Below are 24304 nucleotides of genomic sequence, written 5' to 3'. Positions count from 1 at the left end.
GGGTCTGCCAGTGTAACACCTACCTGGGGCCAGAGCAGCCAGAGGTGTGTGTGAGTTTGTGCGTGTGTCCCTTTGATTGTGGGAGATCATAAATGAGTGTGGAAGCAATATGTAAAATGGATTATATATCATGACCAAGTGGAATTTATCCCAAGAGTGCAAGGTTGGTTTAACATCCAAAAACCAATATCACATTCATAGAATAATGGAGGAAAAAACTACATAATTATCTCAATATACACAGAAAAAAAACATTTAACAAAATTCAACACCTTTCATGATAAAGACACTCAAGAAACTAAGAATAGAAGGGAATTTCTTAAATGTGCTAAAGGACATCCTTAGATGCTAATAGCTAATGTCACACTTGGTGGTTCCAGATTAAATGCTTTTCTTCCACTAATAGTTACAAGACAAGGACATCTGCTCTTGTCACTTCTATTCAACATTATTCTAGAGGTTCTGGAAAAAGAAATGAATGGCATTTAGATCAAAAAGAAAGGACTAAAACCGTTACTTTTTGTGACATGATCTTATATGTAGAAAATTTTAAGGAGTCCAAGAAAAAAAAAGAAAAAAAAAACTATCAGAGCTAACTAATAAGTCCAGCAAGTGTACAAGATGCAAGACCAATATACAAAAGATCAATTGTATCTTTACAATAGAAAGGAACAACCCCAAAATAAAATTAATAAAATAACTCAATTAACAGTAGCATCAAAGAGGATAAAATATTTAGGAATAGATATAACAAAACAAGTATAAGACTTACACACTCAAAACTATAAAACATTGTAGAAAGAAATTAAAGAAGACCTAAATAAATATAAAGACATCACATGTTTATGAGCTGGAAAACTTTATTAAGATGGCAATATCCCCCCAATCCATCTACAGATTCTATTCAACCCCCATCAAAATCCCAGCTGTCTTCTTTGCACAAATTGACAAGTTTATCCTAATACTCATATGGAATTTCAAGGGACTCTGAATAGCCAATACAATCTTGAAAAGGAAAAATTAAGTTGGAAGACTCACACTTTCTGATTTGGAAACATACTACAAAGCTACAGTAGTCAAGACAGTGTGGTATCAGCATAAGGATAGACAAACAGATGAATGAAATAGAGTCCAGAAATAATTCCTCACATTTACAGCTAATTGGTTTTCAATGAGGTGTCAAGACAACTCAATGGGAAAAGAACAGCCTTTTCAACAAATGCTGCTGGAAGAACTGGATATCCACACCAAAAGGATAAAGTTCACATTATATACTAAAGTTACCTCAAAATGAATCAGAGACCTAAATGTAAGAGTTAAAACTATAAAACTATTAGAAGAAAACACAAGTGTAAATCTTCATGACCTTGGGTTAGGCAATGGCTTCTAAAATAAGACACCAAACACACAAGCAGCAGAAGAAAATATTGATAAATTGGAAATCATCAAAATCAAAAATTTCTGTACTTCAGAAGATATCAGGAAAGTGAAACGACAGCCCACAGACTGGGAGAAAAACTTTTCAAATCATCAGATCAGAGAATATATAAAGAGCTCTTCCAACTCAAAAATAAAAAGACAAATAATCCAATTAAAATGGGCAAAATATCTGAATAGGTATTTCTCTAAAGAAGATATAGAAAAAGCTGGTAAGTATGTGAAAAGCTTCTTAACATCATTAGTCGTTAGGGAAACACATATGAGATACCTCTTCACACCCTCTAGGATGTTATCATAAGAGAGAAAGCAGAGAAATTGGAACCCTCATACAATGCTGACAGGAATGTAGAATGATATGGCTTCTTTGGAAAACAGTTTGGCAGTTCCTCAAACGTTTAAGCAGGGAATTACCATAGGACCCAGCAATTTCACTGCTGGGTATACGTGCAGGAGAATTAAAAACACTGTTCACACAAAAACTTATATATGAATATTCATAGCAGCATTATTCATAATAGCCAAAAAAGCAGAAATGATCCAAATGACCATCAATGAACGAATAAAATGTGGTGTATGGACAGTGGAATATTATGCAGCCATAAAAGGGATCAAGTATTGAGATCTGCTTCAACGTGGATGAATCTTGAAAACATTATGCTAAGTGAAAGAAGCCAGACACAAAAGGCCACATACTGTATGATTTCATTTATAAGAAATGTCTAAAATAAACAAATCTATAGAAACAGAAAGTAGATTAGTGGTTGCCTAGGGCTGGGGGCGGTTTGAAGTTGACAGTTAAGGGGTGAGGGATTCCTTTTCGGGTTAATAAAAATGTTCTCAAATTGATTGTGGTGATGGCTGCCCAGCTCTGTGAATATATAGTAAAAGCCATTGAATTGTACACTTTAGACGGATGAATTATATGGTATGTGGATAATCTCTCACTAAAGCCGCTTTAAAATAGTATAAAAGGAGGAGGAGGAGGAGGAACAAAGGCAGGATGTACCGTGATTCCTGCTGCCTGGAGCCACCTCTCAGTCAGGCCGGTCCCTGCCCTGCCTGTCCCCATCCCTGGCCTGGCACCTCCAGCTTACATCCCAAATCCGTTCTGTCAGGCGTGAGAAAATCTACATGTGAATGTTTATTTGGTTGGACCAGCTGTTCCACATACTGGCCTGATGAGGAGTTTATTTTTTGCTTCTCTCAAACCAGCACTGAAAGTGAGGGAGAGCTTTGGGTGAGACGCAGTCCCCTCTGGGCCGTGAGGCCAGCTGCAGAGGTGGCCGAGGCTGGGGAGAGCCTGGGAACTCCAGCCCTGTGAGGGCTGGGCTGTGCTCACTGCAGCTGGGTTAAGCCCCCAGCCCCTGGAGGGTCAGAGTGTGGCCCTCGGGGTCCTGGGGCCCCTGAGCAGCCTCAAGTTTGTGCCCCTGGAGGCCTGGTCCCCGGGGCCCGGTGCTTGAGAGCAGTCCTCAAAGCCTGCAGGATGGTGTTCTGGCTGTTGCAGACATTGTAGTCACTGAGCTGCAGCAGGCGGTCAAAGTCTTCCTCCTTGTAAGTCATGTTGAACATGGAATAGGGGGAGGTGACCCCCGCGAGATCCACTTGGCCAGCCGGGAGCTCTGCAGGGCTGCGCTGGACACCTGCCCGGGGGTGGGAGGGGGTTAGGAGGGGCCTCCACAGTTGGGCAGAACTGCTCCTCGCAGCTGGGCACAGGGCTGAGCCGCTCCCCACCAAAGGGGCTCCGTGCTCTTCTCCCAGCGCTGTGTCCAGAACTGTAACTGCGGCTTAAAGGATGCTGTTTTGAGACATGAAGCATGTGCTGCTCCCTCCATTTCCTTGCAGCATCACACTTCTTCCCCCGCTCTGGCCACTCCCTGGTGTCTACTTCACCTTCAAGGGTAAGGTGGGAGCAGCAGAATAGCGAAGTGCATTAGGTCAGTGAGTGGATTCTTTAAACTCATGATGGGAAAAGTCTGAAAACCAAAGGGCTTTTGCTCTGCAAGAACCAGTCTCTGCTGACAGAGAAAGAGAATTCTAAAATGGGGGCTGAGCACGTTACAAATAAAGCTGGAAGTTTCAGAATTACAGTGGGAACTAGAAAGCCAGGAAAATGCACAAAGGCAGAACTAAGTTTTCCCATCAAAAGGAGATAACAGTCTGACCAGATGGTGGAAGGCAAGGATTAGAATCTGATGAGAGTTCAGATTTCGAGGGCCCTGGAGTAGAGACCCAGCTCCCTGAGAAAGGACCCCAGAATGGGCTGAGGCAGGATGACAGAGAGGCCAACTGTGACCCCAGGTAGGTTTAGGGGAGTCTGAGAGAGAAGGGACTGGGGCTGTCCAGCCTGGGAGACCTTTAGGAAGTCCTCCAACAACGTGGTGCCCATCAGTGGTGGAGGTGACAGTGCAAGGATTCCCGTGTACCACCCCACAGAGCAGGAGAGCAGAGCCCAAGTGCAGAGACGGACATTGGGGGGGGGGGGCAGGCCAAAGGAGCCTGGGGTCATGACAGAGGACAGCAGCACAGCGACTGCCCATGGAGGGCCCCTGCAGGGATGTGGGCATCCACAACACACCAGGGTACTGCCATGTCCCAAACCGGGTGGGACTAGCCTCCCTCTGCTGGATGCAGGGACACTGGGAGGGCCCAGGGTAGTGCCTCTGAGGGCCAGGCTGCCAGGCTGTTAGGGAGGGAGGGGCTGCCTCACCGGGGGCTGAGTGGTCCTTGAAGGAGGCATTGACCAACGGGAAGTGCAGCAGGACAGGGGCGTCGGGGCAGGCAGGGTCTGAGAAGACATGGCACTCCCGGGGCTGGTGCAGGTCCTCAGGGCTGGGCTCCACACGGGGGAACGGCAGCCCCCTGGCCCGGCAGTCCAGCTCAGTCTCCTGCAGCACCTGGTGGGGGAGAGGGGACCAGAGAGAACCGCTACATCCTGGTCATCCCAGGTCAGCGCTCAAGAAAATGCTAAGACAGCTCCCACCCTGACTGACTGCTCAGTGTCGAGACAACCTGGTTCTGTCCTGTTGGTGGCCCAGTCAAGCTGCACAGTGCCTCGGAGGAAGGCGAAGGATCCTGGGGTCTGCAGTGTTTGGTGGGGTACAGACCTAGCAACCTTGCCCCCATCTGGGATTGCTGTTTCTGGGTTATTCAATCCCAGACCCTTGAGGGGACCCACAGTAGGGAACACACTTCTATCCCACAGCCCTATCCAGCCCCCTCCCGAGTCCCCAGGGAGGCCCTGGAGGGATGGATGTGGACAGGCCAGGCTCTCCTCCCAGTTCTGTCCAGCTGTTCCTCTCGGGGTGGGTGTGGTGAGCTTCCTCCCTGACTAGCATCCCTGGGAGCCCAGGGCCCCAGCACCTCCACAGCCCTTCCCATCCCTGACGGGAGCCTGTGGGTCAGAGCTTATCACCTCTCCCTCCCCTTGGGGACCCAGAAGGTGGGCCAGTCGCCCTGCTGCTTGCCCTTGAAGCATGGCCTGGTTGGGAAGAGGGTTTGGGGTTCCCATGGGGAGCCCAGAGGTACCGCAAAGGGCGAGGATAGGGAATAATCGAAGGAAAGTATGAGGTCCAGCCTGCGGCCTGGCCGGAACATGGCAGGACAGCTGGTGTTGATGAAGTAGCCAGCATCCACCAGGCAGAGCTGAGGCTCCTGCGGGGTCAGCTGGCCGGGGGAGGAGTCTAGCTGGCAGTCTGATGGAGGAGGCAGCAATGGTCAGAGGGAGCCACCTTTTTTTTTTTCCAGCCACACAGATCATCCACTCACCCCTTCCATGTTTCATTTGCTTTCATGTCCCCTTCTTACCTCTGGCGTCACTCCCTACATACACATGCCACCCCAGCCCTTCCCAAAACCTTCTCCAAGCCACACCCCAGAAGTGGATGCTGTGACCCCAAGTCCTCTGCCAGTCCCAGTCATGGTACATCTCCACCCAGAAGCCCAACCCTGTTACTGGGGGAAACAGGGCAGTGGCCCTTACCTGCCCAGGTGGAGAAGTCTTTCTGGGCACAGTAGTCCTGGTGCAGCTGGAGGCCCTGGAGGAAGTTGGAGCTGTGCTGGCAGAGTGGTCTGCCCGTCAGGATGCCCTTAAACATCTGGGCTAGCGCTGTTCCAGGCTGCAGCCACAAGGCCTCTGACCTTGAGGAGGTGTCCGAGGAGGCAGGGGGCTCCTCTGAGTCCAGAGAAACAGATACAGGTCTAGTGAGGGGCCTGGAAACACCTGGTCCTGCCTCCCCATGACAGTCCCCCACCCACACCCTCAGTGTCTGCAGGGATTGTGGCCTCATCCCAGGCTCCCCTCAGTGCCTCCTCTTCCTACCCAGGTTCCTGATCTTGTCCTTGATGTGCTGCTTCCAGGAGTCTCCGGTGCTGGTGAAGTCATACCAGGCATCCAGCAAGTTCAGGGAGAAAATGTTGCTCCAGATACCTGAAGGCCAAACCCCCAACCCCAAGAGAGGTCAGCCTCAGGCCTCAGTGCCCTGCCCCACATTGCTTGGAAGCTGGTGGTCCCCACCCTGGGGTGTGGATGGAAACTGGAAGAGGGAGTGTGTTGCTCCTGATGGCCCTTCCCCCCAGCCCCATCCCCGCCCTCACTGGGGGCTCTGCCCAGACCTGGGGACAGGAGTCACAGTCAGAGAGGCCTGGCCCCAGGACTGGCCAGGGCCTTCAGAGTGACTACTCCTCACCTTCCAGAAAGCAGATCCGGGACTCAGGGATCCTCCTCATCAGCCGCCCCATGAAGAACTCGGAGCCAAAGAGCTCAGAAGGTACAAAGGCTCCATACTTCAGGAACCCAACCTCATAGGGGGAGAACTCGACCCACTCTAAGGGGGCAGGAGGGGGAGGCAGGAATGAAAGGATAGTGGGCTGGTGGGGGAGCCCTAGGTCTGACAAGGGCCAAAGACACTGCCCCCAGAAGTCCTCAGCCTCCTCCCTGCAGGGCTGACTCCTGGGATGACCACTCCCCCACCAGCTCCTTGTCTACACCGGCACCATCACTAGCCCCTTGTCTATACCTGCACCACCACCAGCCCCTGCCCCCAGGATGGTGAGCTCTGCTGGCTGGCTCATTAGCCCATTAAAACAACCACCCTTCCAGAAGGCTGGCCATCTGTGCAGGAATTTCCTGTGTGAATTCTCTGGAGACCCCCAGGGTGCAGAGGGGGTGTGTGTGGTGTGTATGTTGGAGGGTGAAGTGAACAGGACTGAGGACTGTACCCTTGAAGTCGAGGGTCTGCAGATTGTTCTCTTTGACATTGAGGCTCAGGTAGAGGGGCAGAGGGTTCTGGCCCTGCTCCAGTGCGGCTCTCTGTCCTGACAGCTTCTGATCCATCACCTGGCGTGGGGGCATGAGGACCTAAGTGAGGTTGGGAGCACCCTGGAGGAGGGTGGGGACACAGGCTGGGGGTGAGGAGGCAGCTGCCCCATTGGGCTCTGGGTTGCATGGGTGGATACATGCCTTCAGGTCCCACTTCTGCCCCCATGTTCTGACCAGCCCTACACACAGTGTCGCCATGCAGGGTCACATAGGTTGTGTCCTGCATATCTGCAGAGTGCCATTCACAAGGACCACAATGTCAACAGTGACACCCACCCCTGCATCCTGTGGTTCCAGTAGCCCATCTTTACGGGTTGAAGGGTGGAGGGGACATGAACCCTGACACAGGCACAAAGGAGCACACACCCTTCAGTGCGCAGGTGCACACACAAACACACGTATTACTTTCCAGAAAGGACTCAGAAGCCCCACTTCAGTGTCCACTGTAAGCTTTGCCAGGGGATGGGCTTCCCCTTCTAGGTTCACCTTGATGCAGTTCAAGTGTCAGCCCCTCCCAAACACTGTCCTGACACCCTCATCTCTCCCTCATCTCCTCCTTGCCTGCTTTGAGCCGTATGAAGTTGTACCCCACTGTTTATTCTTGCCTTCTGTTTCTAATTTTTGCTCCAATAAAACTCCAAGCTCTGCCTTTGATGGCAAAGACTGTGGCTTGCCTGCTGGGGGAGACTCCACAGAGCCTCACAGAGTTCTAGGGGAACAGAAAGATGCAAACAGGGTTCATCTCAAGCATTAGCACGGGTAATTCTGGTGGCTGCCTGGAGCCCCACTTTGGGAAGGATCCTGCTTCCAGAGGCCTTGGGCTGTTTCTCACGGAGCAGCACATGTACCTTGAATGTGCCATCTCTCTCTTAGGCTCTCTGAGCTGGAAGGCACTTCACTTAGCAGCTAGACCCTGGGGGTTCCCACCCTGCCATATCAATCAGCCTTTTTCATCAGATTTGCTTAGAGTGTGTTCAATATACAGATTATTGGGTCCCTTCTGAGAATCAGCAGAAGCCACTTAGGAATTTACCTTTTTAAAACCTCCCCAAGTGATTCTGATGATCAACTAGGTGTACATCCCGGAATTCCAGCCCAGAGTCCAATGAAGAGTCCTGCTCCCTCACCCTCAGCACAGCCACCACCCCCATGCGTCCTTTCCCCGAGCAGCCCCCTGTCACCCAGGGAGAGCACTCATGTCACCATCATCCTTGCCCCCAGGTCTTCAGTGGTACCCAACAGGACGAGTTATGGGGAATCCACAGGAAAATCCCCAAATACGGCTTGAGTGCCCTGGCACTGACCATGTGTCATGTTTACAAGTGAGGCCTGTAGGTGAGTATGTATGTGTGTTGAGGAGGGAGGGGGCTTGATGAATACCTGCCATTTCCCTGCTCAAAGTCTTTTACTTAGGAATCCTGTTTGCCTGAGCTTTTGACATGTTCAATGAGGAGGAAAGTACCTTTTATTACAAATGCACAATTTCTGCCCTGTGAAAGGTTTGGAAAAGGGTCATCAGACCCCTCTAACTACTGAAACAGTACCCAGCATTCTTTTTCCTTTTAATGGCTCGCCAGTAAGGCACGGCAGGCCTCTGGATCTCTAGCCTCTCAGTTTCCAAATGAGGGTTCCCAACCGTGCAGAACACCACCCTGATGACTCAAGGGTCCCACCTGAAGTGTGGGAGCTGGGTGCAGGGCTGGTGATGTGTTGACGTGGTCTGAGCCTTTTACAGGGTGGGATCAAAGCGTGTGCAAAACCTTTTGTCCAGAGTTGAAAAAAAATCTGTTAAGACTTTCTTAACTCAGGAAAAGATAAGAGAAAACTAAGAGTTTCTCCTTGAGGAATGGTGAGCAGCTTCTAAGCAGTTCCTTGCCTTCCAGCAAAAGATTAAAGACAAAAGTTTCAAAGAGAGTCTGAGAAGCACTGATTATGATGGTGTATTTTACAAGCAGATTTTTTAAAAAAACCCCGAAGCCGTATTATAAAAGTACGTAGACTAATAAAGCTGTTCTGAGTAAAGTTTCAAGGTATAATATTTCTCTAATAATAATATTAATGAACTCATGATCTGTTATGAGTGGAGTTATGTTTTCTGAGAACTTAAAATGACTTGGTACTGTAGGTTAGTATAGTATGATGATAATGCTTATTTCTATCTAAAGATTTAACTTTGAAATCAACACTTAATTTGTCTGAATAAAGAATTATTTTATAAAGCACACAATGAATGTGAGCTTTAAGGCATGATGACTGAGGAAAAAAGAAACAAAATTTGAAAAGCTTTCATATTGGGACAACATTTTTAAAACCACCTATGTACTCCTTTTTAAGAATGCACTGTTGTTTAATGATACCACAAGGATTCTTCATTCTTGTGAACAACAACAAAAAAACTAATTAAGTTTGTCTTTTTTAAATGACTATAAACCGTGTACATAAAGTCGTGCATTAAATAATTACTAGAGGATTAAATGGTAATTAAATATGTCTTCTTTATAGGCTGGGATCAAACTGCATTTTTTAGCACCTCATAAAATGAACCGTTGCCTATCCAGGTAGGGTCTTTGCTGTTAGAGACACAAGAATAAAGGTAGAAGGAGGGTCTTAGGTAAATTTTATATAAGTTGGAAAATGATTGTATTGTAGTCCTGAAATAAAAATAGCCTGGGTGCAAAAAGCCTGCTAACAACAACAAAAAAAGAACTCTTGAAAGCTTCCTCTACTCTTTAGAAACTGTTTGCTGCCACCAGGCAGAAAAGTCATTTAAAACACAGCACCTTCAAAACTGAACCTGAACTTAAACAGTAGATCCAAAGAATACATGTGCTATATTAATAAAATAAAAACATTTCAAATAATTATGTTGGTTTTATAAATTCAGTGCCATTTCATTAAAAATCCCAACAACATTTATCATAAAATTTGACTAGCTGATTCTATTGTACAGTATATAACAGGGCAAAGGGCCAAAAGTAGCCAAGATAATTCTGAGAAGAACCAAGATGACAGATGGGGGTAGATCTGCCCTATCAGATACTGAGATTTATCACCAAGGTAAAGTAACTAAGCCAGGGCAGTACTGGCACAGGGACAGAGAATGAGCCCCATTAGAATGGAATGGAGCACTCAGGGGAAGTCCCATGAATGTGTGACTTATGATATATTCACGCTGACACATGACAGAAGTGGCAATGGGTATCAGTAGTGAAAAAAAAAACTCAGTGAGTCATATTGGGAAGGTTTGCTATCCATGTGGTAAAAAAATAAAATTGGATTCCTATTCACATTATACCTGAAGTTAAATTGTGGGTGGATTAAAGCCCTAACTACGAAAAAGAAATCTTTAAAACTTTTATCAGAATTTATAGAAAGATATTTTATAACTTTAGGAGAAGGAAAGATTTCTTAAGGAAAGACTGTGAAAGTACAAACCATAAAGGCAAAAAGTGGTACATCAGATTACATTAAAATTGTGCTTCAAAATCTATTAGAAATGAAAAAGGACTAATATTCTGAATTTATAAAGAATTTCTACAAAATAATATTAAAAAGATGAATTAAATAGAAAAGTAGAAAAGGGTTTGAGTAGGTCATCCGTACAAGAGGAAGTCCCAATGACAAACATACTTGAAAATATGGTCACTAATGATATAATTAGTCTCACTAATAATCCAGGAAATGAAAAACTACAATAAAATTTCATTTCACATCCACAAAATGAACAAACATTTAAAAGTCTGCAGGGCATGCAGAGAAAAAGTAACTACGATACACTGCTGATGGGAGTGTTAATACAACTCTTTCGGAGAGCAGTTTGGCCACAGCTAGGAAAGCTGAAGGCACACTACCCTAATGATGGCCTCACGATTCCACAACTGGATATACATCTTCAAGGCTTAGAGAATCTCTAACACTTGGGCACAAGGAGACTTGAACAAAACCATTGTGCAAAGAGTATTGTATTTTCCTTAAGGATATATATTTTTAATAAAAGTATATATGATAAAGGTAGAGCTAATAAAGTATACAATAAAGGTTTCTAAAATATATATTCTATAATTATATGTTTTATATTATACAACACTAGAAAGTGCCCAGATTGCAGATATGTGTGTGACGATAAAACTAAATTCAGGGTGGTGGTTACCTCTCGGGGTGGGAGGGAAGCATCTGGAGAGGGGCCCACAGGGGGCTTTGGCTCTTCCTGTAACATTTCATTTCTTAGGCTGATTAGTGAGATCATGCATGTTCATTACATTATTCTTTATACTTTATGCATTTTTCTTAGGTCTGAAGATTATTGTAATAAATATTTAATAAACATTAAGATTTTATACTATTTTTAAACTAATAAATCAAAAATGAGAACAGTTGATAACTTCCAGATAGCACTGTGCTTGCCAACAAGAATAAAGTTTAAAGAAAAAATTTAACAGAAACAGACTCACAGACATAGAAAACAGACTTATAGTTACCAGGGGGAAGAGGGTGAGAAGGGATAAATTGGGAGTTTGAGATTTGCAGATACTAACTACTATATATACAATAGATAAATAACAAGTTTATACTGTATAGCACAGGGAACTATATTCAATATCTTGTAGTAACTTATGCTTAAAAAGAATATGAAAATGAATATATGTGTGTTCCTACATGACTGAAGTATTGTGCTGTACCCCAGAAACTGACACAACATTGTAAACTGACTATACTTCAATAAAAATATGTTTAAAGAAAAACTTTAAAGCAAAATCATTTTTGGTTAGTTCACATGATAATCATTCTTGGCTAGTTCACATGATAATCATTCTTGGCCAAACACCTAATATCTAAAGATAAGAAAGGTTAAGAATCGTTCCTCTGCTAATGTATTTAATAGTTTACTTTTGTTTTGCATGTTAAAATGCTTTTTGTGTTTCAGTTGTTTCAAACCCTTTAAAAGAAACTTTGTTCAGATAACTATATGTGGTAAAACAACCTGATTTCAAAAATTGTATCAGTTAATGTAAGATTCAGCAATTAACTTACTAAATTTTCCTTAAAGAATATATTTAAAAATGCTCAGTTTCATCTTGATGGTTAGTATAAAGAAATAGAATAGCTAACACTTAACGCTTACTCTATGCCAAGGCGCCACTGAGTGCTCACAACAAGGCTATGCGGTAAGTACTATTCTCATCCTCATTGTACAGATGAGAAAACTGAAGCACCAAGAGGTTAAGTAACTTGCCTAAGGACACATAACTAGTAAGAGGCACTGGGAATAGAATCCAGGAAATCTGGCGCCAGAATCTGTGCTTTTACCATGAAGATGAAAAGACTATGTTTCATACTAAAGTATAAATAAAATAAAATAAAATAAAAGCTGTTCGAAAAATCTAATTCAAACACAATGCTTACCTGACTTTGGCATTGACTGGACCCTAGCTCGTGGGAGATCTAGAAATTTCGGTTTCATGCTAATTAACTGAAGAATAATCTTTATCAAAAACTCGGTATCCCAAAGTTGGTCAGACACTGAAGCACAGTGGTTCCCACATCTTTTAACCACTGGCCTCTCTGACCCATCAGGAAGTGCACATGTACATCAGGTAGCTGCAAGGCAGCCCCAGCCTCGCCTGCGCACACACGCTCCGCCCCGTGTGCACAGGCTCCCTACCTGACCGTGGAGCATGAACTCCAGCACCAGACCCCACAGGTCCACAAAGGTCGTGGGGTGGCCCTGCTTGGCCTGCAGCTCCAGCTCCCGGTAGTAGCTCGCCAGGCGCTCAGGAGAGAAGGCCTCCAGCTTGCTCTTGGCCAGGTGCTCCCGGGCATACCTGATGGGTCCCTTGAGGTCCCTCTGCGACCACTCAGGGTCCCCATACAGATGGGCCATAGTCCTGGGAGAACAAAGGGACATTACAGTAGGAGGCCAAGGCCCAGCATGGGTCACAACAACTACAACTTCCACCCTCCAACTTCTCCCCAGACGTGGCTCCTGCCGCCAAGGCCCCGCCTATCTGGAAACTGCATCTCTGGGCCTTTTCTCCTTCTGGATCAGTGCTGTCCACTATAAATACAATGTGAGCCACATACATAATTTAAATTTTCCTAGTAACCACATTTTTAAAAAGTAAAAAGAGATCTGAAAAAGTTAATTTTAACACTATATTTCATTTAATATCTAAAAGTTATTTCAGCATATAATCAATATAAAAATGAACATAAATTTATATTTTTTCAAAATTCACTGTGCATTTTATTTATAACACATCTCAATTTGGACTAGCCACACTTCAAGTGGTCAATAACCACATGCGGCTAGTGGCTACTGCACTGTACAGCACAGCTGTAGACCCTACTCCCATCTTCATAGGGCTGCTCTGAAGCCCTTGAAGACTCTGCTAGTCAACAGCTGTCACCTAAACTCCTTTGAGGAGTTTACTCCTCTTTTACTTGTTAAAGTCACATTTCAATAAGACTCAAAGGAATGAATCTCTAACAGTGAAAAGTCCCACCTCATCATAGGCAGGGTGGAGTGTAGGTAGGCAATGTTCTCTTTAGGTAAAATAGCATTACTTGACCTCAATTTCCTCATCTATATTGTAGGGACAATAAGAGAAACTAACTACCCTAGAGATTGTTGTGAGGATTAAATGAGGTAACAACCATTAAAGAAAAAAAGAGCTACCAATTTTGAGCTCCTGGTACGTGTCAGACATGTTTTATTTGGGCTGTCCTACTCTAATTCTATGGAGTACCCATTTTGGAGATGAGTCAACTAAGAATCAGAGGGAATAAGTTGCTCAAGGTCACCTAGCCAGTAAGTCATGTTGCAGAAACTCAAACCCAGCTCCTTCTGGATCAGCTACCTTATACCTCTTGGGTAGAATGAAATGAATGTCCTGCAACGCCTCACTCATGGCAGGACCTGAATGTCTGTTTCCTCCCTTTTGAGAAAGCCACTTGGCAACCATCAGACCATACTGTTCATACCCACTTTGCATCCCCACATAGAGGGTCCCTCTGATGTCCACTATACTGCCCCCAGGGCCTGATCATCACTGCTCTTCCAGTCACCAGGGCCCTCACCATGTAGAGCCCGAGATGCCACTGAAGTAGGTCACACAGTCCAGAAGGCCCAGCTTCTGCAGGGCCAATAGGTGGCCGTAGAGAGAGGTCATGGCCCGAGCACCTCCTCCTGTGGCCATGATGCCCACAACAGGGACCTAGATTGCACACAGACACAGCCTGGCTTAACAAGGACAGAGATGGAGCTGCCTCCTGCCTTCAGGGAGGGGACCTAGTGGTCAGGGCCTGAAGGAGTCAGGGTTAGAGCCAGCACCCAGCTCCTCCCCAGGAAGTGACAGCTCTCAGCCTTGGACAGATCCCCAAAGAGAGCTTGCCCATGCCCCATATCTCCCCCGACATGTCCACTGCCCAGTCTCTGCTAACTGGAGTGTCTGGAGAGGGCATAGGAATGAGGTACTCCCCTAAGGCCAATGCAAAGTGTCTGTACCCACATCCCCCTGCTCCCACAAACCTCATCCTCCTGTAGGTCTCTGTCCAGCCGCAAGACCTGCTTCAGGGCCTTGGCCACCACCTGCTTCCTCTTGCTCAGGAAAGCTTTCTCCTTGGCACACAGATCAAAGCCCAGATGCACAGCAAGCTCCTTGGGGCTGGGGCAGTGGATGATCCAAGGGTCAGGGGGCACCTGCATAACTCAGCCACTGGTTGGCCAAGCCCACAATGGCTGCCAAATAACATCCCTGCTCCCAACCCCCAGGACCACCCTTTCCACAGTGCTCCCCTGCCCCATGACTACTCCTGTTCCTTACCAGCTCTCAGCTTTGAGCTGCAGCTTCACTCCTGGGGCCTGAAATCAAAGGAAGAGACCCTTCTCAGATGTCCTAGATCCTGAAGGGCATATGGGTATCCACTGGGGGCCTTGGGTTCCCCCATCTTTATTCTCACTGACACTTCCCATCCAGCTGAGGGCACTTACACTTGTAGCAGGAATGTCAACGGTCACCTCCTTCCCCATGGCCAAGGACATCAGGGGCACAGTGAGGTGCCCAGTGGAGTTACCTGAGTTCCAGCCCTTGGTTTTGGAGCTCTGAAGGGAAATATTCATTTATTTATTCATTCACTCATGAAATCCTTACTAAATATCTGAACAGTGATCCAGACAGACACAGGCCCTCCATGATAATACAAAAATAATTAGAATATTTACAATTACTCTAATTATAATAACTATAATTACTAATAATTATAAATAATAAGAGCTAGTATTTATTTAGTGTATTAATAGCTAATATTTATGTATTGTTCTAACTGAATCGTGTGCATGAATTTATAAAGAAACAAGTAAAGAGCTGATGTTGGTAGGTATTACAAAGGAAATAAGCAGTGTGATGTGGTAGAGTAACCAAAGGTGGGGTAGTGGGGTCTATTTAAGATGTGGGGTCAAGGAGGTTCTCTGAAGAGGTGCCGTTTGAGCTGAGTTTGGGGAAGAGGAGAGGGAAGAGGAGCAGGCAGCCTTGGAAGGAGCGACAGGAGGACAGGGAAAGCACCTGGCATGTTGGAAAAGCACAAAGAGACAAATACGGATGGAGCATCATGAACGAGGGGGAGCATGGAACAAAATGAGGCAGCAGAGGTGGGCAGGGGCTAAGTGATGCCAGGCCTATAGACACAGACATGGGATCTTACTGTAAGAGCATTCCTGGAGGAGCCATCAAAGGGTTCCAGCAAAGACTGACATGGAGTAGCAGTCCCCCACACCCACCATAGGCCCCTGGTGATCCTCCTTGTCTGCCAAGGGCATGGTGCCTAACTGAGGGAGGCTGACAAGGCCACAGGGCAGGGGGAAGGCCAGGGAGGGGCCTGCAGCAGCTGGAGCTGGCGCAAGGCTGGGGTTGGCAAGAGAGCTCCAGCGCCGAGACCCACCCTCAGGCACCCGCTTAGCTCTGCCTCTTGGGCTGCCATGTAGTGGAAGCGGAAGGCAGAGGCTGTGCCCAGGGTGGAGGTCTGTGTGTCTTCATATGACCCCTTCAGCACCAGCTCCAGCTCCAGCTTGTCCTGATCTAGGGAGAGAGTGGTCAGGTTAACATGAGAGGAACAAGAGCCCGGAACTGCAGCTAGGATCCAGGAAATTGGCAGAGCTGCCCGGACATGGGGAGGCCGGGTGGCTGGACCATGGCCAATAGCATTCTGGAAAGAGTTCTCCCCACAAGCCCAGTGGGATTCCCACATCTTGCGACATGCCATCCCCCAGATGCGGGGGACTCTCCTGCCCAGAGGAGATCCACTGCTCTCGTGCTATGTGGGTAAGGAGGGAGGGGGCAGCTCTGCCCTGGACAGGTTCCCCAGCTGCCCCTGGCCACCCCCACCTTCCAGGCAGAGGTCTGACCTCATTCTGAGCAGGTCTCACCTGCAGCCACGGCGGTGCTCCCTGTGTTGTCTAGACGGACATCTAGGCATGACAGCTCTCGGGCCTGGGGCAGACCACATCGTGGGCAGGGGGCTCAGCAGGGGAAGCTGAGATCCCTTCAACCTCACCCTTGGAGCCTCACTGTCCCAAATCCACCACACACAGAACCAGAAGTGGGGACCAGAGTGAGACCAGATGCAGAAACCCCTCATCCTCTTGTCTGCTACAACTGCTGAGCCAGATGTCCCAGAGCAGCCAGGAGAACCCATCTCCACCCGGCCCCCAGCACTCCTAGGTCTGCCAAACTTCTGGGATCTCTGAAAGCACCCCCAGCCCTCAGGCTCAGTTCTTTCTTATCTGTTTCTCTGCGGACACAACCTGGAGGACACGTTCTATTAACTGCCCCTGAATAGTATTATGCAAGCCACTGGTTTACAGGGTGATGAGCTGAATCAGAGAAACCCTTAAAATTTTAACTAGAATATCTCCTGACTGTCCTCCACCTGATGGGTTTGCCAGGTGAGCCGCTACCTTCTCTCTGCAATGCGTTTCAGCTGATGCCTGCAGCCCTCAGCCCTTGCCACTGACCCTCTGCCGTAGAACCACCCAGTTTATCTACAAGCCGCTGGTCTCCATCACCTCAGATAAAAGGCAGCTGCCTTTTATGGGTGTGGCTATTTTAAGGTGTTTCGGAAAAGTAATACTAGCCACCCCCACCAAAAAAACAACTCCCCCCCGACCCAGAAAAAGTAACACTAGCCCATCAAACGGGGATTCTCAGGACCCAGAGAGTGGGTGCCTGCTTCAGTTTGGAGCTCTAGCTGCCTTCCTCACCTCACATGGGGCTTGGCTCTGCTCCCAGGTCATGCCTGTGTTGCTGGTCGGGGGCCTTACTTTGAGTATTGAATTTCTAAGGGATCGCTCACCACCCATCCCTGTCCACTGCAGCTTTGTGAGCTTGCTGTGTTTTAGGAGAGCTGACAAGGACTCTCCTCTGTCCCAAGGAGGAACTGCATGACCCCTGACACTATCCCAAAGCTCCCAGATCGGAAGCCCACTGTAGGGAAAATGGAGTCAGTCAGGCTCCGTCGCCGGACAGCCGCTGCCCAGTGACTCAGCTGTGTTGGGCCGCATGCGCAGTACCCGTGTATATAACGGTGACTTGCACTACGGGAGCGCACTGGTTATCCCATAGGTCACAGCTGGACAGATGCCGGCTTTGTTAGCCCTGATGCATGAGGCGGATGGGACTTCCCGTGCTGCCGCTGCCATGGAAGCCAGTGCACTCCTCCCCGCCGTAAAGGCACGTCAGGGATACCTATGGCTGCACCAGCGTTCTTCGGTCTGCCCAAATCCCGCGTGAACCTGCCAGGCCTTGAGCGCTTGCAGTGCGCCCACCACACTGGAAACTCCCTCTGAGGCTTCATTACCTCACCAACCTGAGCCTGGCCTGCAGGACTTCCTCGCCGCCTTCAGGGCTAAAAACTATGAATTCATCACATGTCAATAAAAACCATCGGAAGCACCTACAGTTCCCCCAGCGCTCCCTCAGCCATCCAGCCTGGGGCTAGACTCCTCTCAGCAGAGCCGTGACCGCCCCTCTCTCCATGTTTCCTTTAGCCCCAAACCCCTCCAAGCCCTCCAGCCCCAGACCAGACTGTAGCCCCAGGTGACCACCTAGCAGGGAGGCCAGGGGTGGTCTTACCACAGAGCCTTGTCCTCGCCTTTTCCCTTCAGGCCCACCCGCCCAGGCAGCCACCCGCTACCCCCACCCCAGTGCCTGCTCTGGGGTGCCTCTCTCAGCTCCCCCGCACAAGCCTGGGAAAGGTGGTTACCACAAGCACATTGTTGGTGATGAGGTTTTCTGGGCAGTCTGACCTGGAAAAAAATCAAACCATCCAGAGTCCAACCTTGCAAAGGCAAATGCTTCTTGCATTGACGTGTCCCCTAACAGTCGAGGCTGCACCTCAGCAGGGCCTCCCTGGGTGACACTGAGGGTTCTAAGTCCTGGGTATGATTCAGGGTGTGGGGAGATGCTTCTGAACAGTGAGAGGTGAGCAGAGAGAGTAGAGCAGAGCAAACACTGATCTTCCTCTCATTTCTCTAAGAGGACCCCCCCACCCAACCCCAACTGGCAGGGGTGGGAGATGAGGGACAGCAAATCTTGGCTGGACAGACCAATGGGAAGATCTGTTCAAAGACATTTCCTTAAGGAAAACCTGGGCCCTGAGACACTCCCTGGGCTGTGTGATCTTACTCACATTCTCTCCATCAGGAACTCCATATCCAGCTCTTCCTGTCCCTGAAATCAAAGGTGAGCAAGTCATCCACATGCACACATATCTTTAGAGTTGACACAGTTCCTTCAAGTGCATTAGCTCATCATCTCAAGCAGCCTCTAAGGGAGGCACTGTGTTACAACCCTTCCCATTTTACAGAGGAGGAAATTGAAGCTTAGAGAAGGATGGGCGACCTGCCCAAATTATCCACAGCTAGTAAGTCTGCAGAGAACAGGTCTCCTGCCTGGCAGGGCTGAAGGGAGAGATGAGGGGCACAAGCCAAGGGGGGCTTGAACATGCTTGGGGCCCATTTCATTCTCCTCTCTGGGTGTGTGTGTCGGGGGGTGACCCCAGAACTCTGTCCTCCCCACCCCCAGGCTTCATCTGCTGGAGAGAGACCTTCATTACGGACTATGGGAGGGTCAGAGACAGTGAGCAGGAGTGATGGAGCCCACATCCCCGAAGGGGTGGTCACACCAAGCTGTGTTTTGTGGCACATGAGGAAGTCCACCACTCAAAACCTTCCTCCTCTCCTAGTTGATTAGAATTCCTCTAGTGATTCAGCCAGTAGCTGTCAAGTTAAGCCTCCTCTTTTCTTATTAAGATGTAAATATCTCTGGGAAGGGCTTCTGTCTTCTTGCAAAGGAGTTCAACTGAGCAGTGTCCCAACAGCTGGGAGAAACTGTGCAAATTCCTCAGCCTGGATCCAAGAGGTGGGGCTGATGGGGACTCCCCCACCTACCCACCCACCTGGGGATGCGGGGAGAATGTCTTCCGGAGCAGCCTGCCAGGGAGGACTTCGGAGATGTCATAGAGAACCTTGAAGCAGACATCGTCCTCTGTGACTGAGTCCTTGTCACAGACACTCAGCTCCAGAACATTCTAGGGACCAGAGAACAGCAGATTAGCACCTTATATTAACTCATAGCTGTGGCTCACACCTATTGAACCCTCCCTTGATGCCCAGGGCCAGAAAAGATGATTATGCCTCCATACTTTGTACTTCAAAATAAAAATAACGATAAAACTTAAAAGCAGTTAAAAGGAAATCCAGCAACGTTCCTAATTTCCCCCTGTTAATTTTTGTTATTATAAAAAATAAAATTCTTTCAAAGAGTTTCCCCACCCCCACCCCCACCCCATGCCCCACCCCCAGGCATCCTGCTTTGCTGGTTCCCTAAGGCATGATCGCTACCAGGCACCGTACTGAGGGTCTTCCATGCATTATCTCATTTAACCTCAAAACAACCCACTCCAGAGACTCCTACTGCCTCCGCTCGTTAGACAGGCTTAGGGAAGGACCAGCTGCTTGCCAGAGGTCAGACATTCTCCCGTCCACAGCACATCCAGGTTGGGGCACAAAGACACCACCTGTCCAATTTCTCTGCCTGAGCCCCAGAAGGAGGTGTGCTCAATCCCCCAAACCCTCCCTGTGTGGGGTACAACTTTCCTCAGGTGGGTGTCCACAGGTGCCCTGGCCTTTACCTTGACCTGCCTCTGGATCAGGAACGTGAAGGTCTCATTCCACACAGGATGACTGGAGTTGGTGACTGTTTTGGTCCTAAACTTCATTCCAGGTGCAGTTAGCAACTGAAGCGTCACATAGGGGTCTGCCTCGCTCACTGCCAATATCGAGAGAACCGTTGTGAGAGAGAGAATTCCTCACACCCCTCTCCAGGGGCCTCACTGCGTTCCTACCAAGGTCCCAGCAGCCGCTATGGGCGGCCCAGCCCAGCCCAGCCCCAAGGCACTGGTCTGCACCTTTCCCATAGGACCGGTCATCCCTATACCCCTGGAGCCCAGGAAACAGTTACTCACACAGGTCAGCCCAGCCCAGGCCCCGTGCCTCCAGGACCCTCACTGTGAGCCGCCAGCAGACAGAGGCCTCCCCCTGCAGAGAAATAGCAGACTACCAAGTGCCTCCTGCTCAGTCACGAGCCTCATTAATTGGTGCCAGGGCTTTTCCTGAGATGCTTGTTGACGCTGCCAGGCATTCTAAGCCAAATAGCCTTTGCCCACCACTGTCCTTGGGCCCATGGTCCTGGGCTGTAGCAGTCAGGAAATGCAGACCACCCAGGGGTTAGAATTTGTGAGACCGCCTCCCTTCAGGGACAGGAATGCACAGTGTAGGGCAGAAAGCAGGAAACGGAGGGCCAGCCCTGGACGTGTCAGTTTGTGGTTGGCCACCCCCAGAGCTCCCAGGGAGGGCAGCCCTTTGGTGAAGCCTGTGACCCTGCCGCCCTCAGGACAGGAAGTGGGCACATGACTCCAAAGGGCTGAGCCCTTTGGAGCCCAGTGCTGTGACAGCCTCAGGTACAAACCCTCTCTTCAGTGTGAATTGGGAGACTCCAAGAGCATCAGCTGTTACGCTAAGCAGGGGTGAAAGGTAATTAAGATGATGGCAAGGTCACATCAGCCCACAGACAAGCCCAAGAACGCTGAAGAAACTGAGTGGGCAGAAGCTCGGATGGATCAAGATGAACTGAAGTGAGTGGCAGGAGGAAAAGCAGGGGCAGGTGGGGCGTGGCTGAGTCCTGCAGGGGACAGGGCACTGGGGGGGGGGTAGGGCATCCTCAAATCCCTACTGCTGAAGTCCTTGGCACTCCTGGGATCCAGGGAACCCTCAGGTTTCTGTTCCTCCTCAGGCCCCACTGGGTAGGTTTTTCTGGACACCCTGCACATGTTTCTTATAATAAAGCCCTGCCATCTGAGGCAGAGGCAGCCCTGTGCTCACATGGCAGACATTCAGCATGGCATGGTTGAAAAACAACACTGTGGTGAGATCAAAGCTCTTTCTTCCTCTGCATCCTCCCATGACCAGTCCCACTTCCGAAAGTCTCAGCTCCTACCAGCAACCCATCTCTGTCCTGCACAAGCGCTGCCTGCTAGGGGCTGGCTCAGTGTCCATGCGACCGGCTCTCCACGCTCCATGGAGAAGCTTAAAGGACAATGGACCACAGCAAAGCCAGTCAGGCTTGTGCCTCTGTCCCCATCCTTCCCCCCATGGATTCCCCATGTCATCCCTGTCCTGTGGCTACTTGCTGAGTGTCTTCGTCATCCCAGTCAGCTCTCTGGCAGAGCACATAGTGACTCTCCCAGCAGGGTAGACTTGTTTCTCCCTTCTTAAGGATTAATGCCAGTGACACCAGCAACATTTCAACTGTGTAGGTAATTAAGCCAAAGGTTGTAGCTGACTAGAATTTAGTGACTTTTTAGACACTTGGCCCCGTTTCCATCCTGCACCCAGATTCCATCACTGCCCACTGCAGGGAAGTTGCTGGCTGGGCCTTGGGTTCCTGCAAGGAGATGTGCTTCACTTCACTTCAGCCTAGGCTCCCCCTAATCCTTGGGGCTGCTCTAAAGCCAGCTGGGGCCACTGAGAAATGCCCCCAATTGCTCACTTTCCAGCCAGCCACCATGCCCAAACTGGGTGTTGCTGTCCACTTCCCCCTCTGGTCACTGGGAGCCTCTCCACCTCAGAAAGCCCACTGTCTCCTGGAGGATATTTTTCCTTGTGTGAGACCCCATTCTTTTCACTCCTAAAAGCACCACTAACACAGAGCACCCAGAAGATGCGCTGTGATAATCGTTACAATGACTGGTCATCGCTGGGGCAGGAGAGTGGAGTGGTCACCGGCAGCCTCCCAGCCAAGTTGTCTGGATTCAAACTCTGGTCCTCTGCTCTTGCTATGTGACCCTGGACAAGTCGCTAAACTTCTCTGTGGCTCCATTTCCTCATATGTAGTGGGACTAACAATAGTATCAACCTGACACAGTATTCTGAGGCTAACTGTGTTAATGCCTTAGAATGCTTGGGAAAAAGTAGGCAGTTTCTAGATAATTGCTCTTATTACTGTTTATTAAGTTCTTGTTATGTTTCTAGATGCTGTACAAAGCATATTGCATGTTCAGACCTGATTTATCCTCCCGACACCCTCATAAGACAGTGCTCTCATTTCCTCCCACTTTACAGATGAGAGAATTGAGGCTTAGCAAGGTTGACGTACCCTACGTCACACAGTAGTTAGAATTCAAACCCAGGTCTTCAAGGCCAGAGCTCACAGCCCCGTGTGGTTCTACCTTCCTGGGACTTTGCTTCTTTGTAAGAGCATGCAACATTTCCCCACTGCCCTATTGATATCTGGACATTAGAATTTCCTGGATTTGTTTAGACAAATATGATGATCGAACCAACTAACATGTTAACTAATAGAATTCTTTTCTCCTGAGGGCTCTGGGGCTTCACTTGGCCTGTTGACCTCCCATCTAAAACACCGCCTTAATTGACAATTGACCCTGGAAGCTCAGGGAGGGGTCTCCAACAGAGCCCCCCAACCCAGCTTCCTGTAGGATCTTGGGAGTACCTGTCTGCTGAGAGCCGCAGCCACCATCTCTCCCCGGGCGCGGGGGCCCCACGGCCTCCTCCTTCCCCCTCCATGGCTCAGTGCTGGCCCTGCCCATCACAGGAGATACGGCCCAAGGGAGCTTGAGGGGCTGCAATCCCCAGGCAGGGGTCCAAAGGATCTATGACCATGGGGTTTTCAGCTGGAAGAGAGAAATGAACAGGCTGCCTTTTCCCCCTGTTGGCACCCCGTGACCCGTGGTGGAGCAGTGTGGGGAGGCTGGAGAGAGGAGGAGTGACAGATGTGGGCACAGCCTCAGGCCCTGCGCCTTCTGAGTCAGGCTGAGCTGATGCTCGGGGACCACACAACCGACACATCCCAGACCAATTCTTGGATGCCTGGCCTGCCCTGCCAGCCAAGCTCCTGCTGCCAAGGCAGGCTCCAGATCTCAGGCTGACATGGGCTGGGGCAGCAGGTATCTTGCAGTCGAGGGGTCCCTCTCTGTCTTCTCCAGGAATCCTTAGTGCTGGCCTGGCCCAAGAGAGTCTTCATCAGGAGCACCAGACTACAGCATACCTGGGTCTCAGGGCTAAGCTCCAGAAACCTGGCCAGGTCTGTGAAGGAGGCAAATGCCACAGGACAGTGAGCTTGGCCTCCTTCGTGGCCACCATCTGGGGCAGCAGGGACCCAAGGAGTCAGTCCTTCTGTCCTGGGTCCCTGGCGGGGGATGAGGAATCTGGGCTGAGGGGAAGCACATGGTTGGGGTGAGGGCAAGCAGTTTGTAGGCCTCCTTGGCCTGGTTGCAGCCTCATAGCTCTTGGGCCCAGTAAGTAATTTGAGGTCAATGGGGATTTGGGTTGACAGAGCTCCTGAGACACACAGAGTGGTCATGAGCTCCAGCCAGTTCCAGGAAGCCCACTGGCCACAAGTGGTGGGCTGTGGGCCTGGTGGGGTCTCCTGTGAAACGTAGCAATTGCGTTCCCTGATGCGGTGCGTGAACCTTTGTGGGGAGGAAGGGGAGGGGCTCCAAGGTGGCTGCTGCCTGGTCGTTCACAACCGAGACCCTGGTCTCCCGGGTCCTCACTTCTATGGATGCTAATCGTCCATCCCAGCCAGTCCCCATCCCTAAGCACAGTTTCCCTCTCCTTCTGCCTCCCACCCTCAGCCTCTGTCTAGACAAAGACCTCAGGTCTAGCACCCAGGCCATCTCCAGAGACCAGAATCATCTTGGTTTCAGCTGTGTCAAATTTCTTGAAATGCACCCTGGCCCCAGGCCCAGCCCTGAATGATGCCCACATGCTCGGCAACACTATTACCTGGTGAGGATGGCCAGGTGGTCCCCTAGGTGTCGGTCTCTCCATGCGAGCCTTTGGTTCCACTCCAGGCCCAGCTCCTGCCATGATGCCAGCTCCCTGGCTGGCTGGCAACAACCGCTCCAATGGGATGGGACTGACTGTGAACCTTCCAGCCTCTGAGAAGCCTCTATAAACAGCCTGGGATCCAC

The 24304-nt window shown here is 49.3% G+C and overlaps 1 protein-coding gene across 5 annotated transcripts; it reads right to left on the bottom strand.

Annotated features, from left to right (window-relative positions):
- Positions 1-842: 842 nt before the first annotated feature.
- On the bottom strand, positions 843-24304 carry PLA2G4D (phospholipase A2 group IVD). Of its 5 annotated transcripts, XM_032481434.1 has the most exons (22): positions 24117-24263; positions 23377-23414; positions 22822-23002; positions 20276-20348; positions 19943-20079; positions 19208-19339; positions 18440-18480; positions 18014-18056; positions 16179-16242; positions 15695-15831; positions 14748-14858; positions 14581-14618; positions 14286-14421; positions 13835-13971; positions 12420-12642; positions 6658-6775; positions 6126-6263; positions 5759-5866; positions 5420-5611; positions 4966-5132; positions 4148-4334; positions 843-3080 (listed from the first exon to the last, which is right to left on the bottom strand). In XM_032481434.1, exons 3-22 carry the CDS (start codon positions 22846-22848, stop codon positions 2854-2856), a joined length of 2436 nt encoding a protein of 811 aa, XP_032337325.1. In that variant the 5' UTR covers positions 22849-23002; positions 23377-23414; positions 24117-24263; the 3' UTR covers positions 843-2853. The 5 variants fall into 5 exon arrangements, with proteins under 5 accessions (XP_032337325.1, XP_032337324.1, XP_006178959.2 ...); XM_032481433.1 differs by lacking the exon at positions 23377-23414 and having other exon boundaries at positions 24117-24264; XM_006178897.2 differs by lacking the exons at positions 22822-23002; positions 23377-23414 and having other exon boundaries at positions 24117-24303.

Source organism: Camelus ferus, chromosome 6 (genome assembly GCF_009834535.1).
Source record: "Camelus ferus isolate YT-003-E chromosome 6, BCGSAC_Cfer_1.0, whole genome shotgun sequence".
NCBI classification, from domain to species: domain Eukaryota; kingdom Metazoa; phylum Chordata; class Mammalia; order Artiodactyla; family Camelidae; genus Camelus; species Camelus ferus.
The sequence above is the reverse complement of the archived record's forward strand: the minus strand, read 5'-3'. Positions and strand labels throughout refer to the sequence as shown.

What these genes read in the sequence shown, in the direction of transcription:
- PLA2G4D (XM_006178897.2), bottom strand. Translation starts at nt 24,200, where the DNA reads ATGGCAGGAGCTGGGCCTGGAGTGGAACCAAAGGCTCGCATGGAGAGA. An exon ending in GAGTTCCTGATGGAGAGAAT is followed by an intron (nt 18,057 to 18,439) that starts GTGAGTAAGATC and finishes ATTTTTTTCCAG; the next exon opens with GTCAGACTGCCCAGAAAACC. An exon ending in GAGCACCGCCGTGGCTGCAG is followed by an intron (nt 15,832 to 16,178) that starts GTGAGACCTGCT and finishes CTCTCTCCCTAG; the next exon opens with ATCAGGACAAGCTGGAGCTG.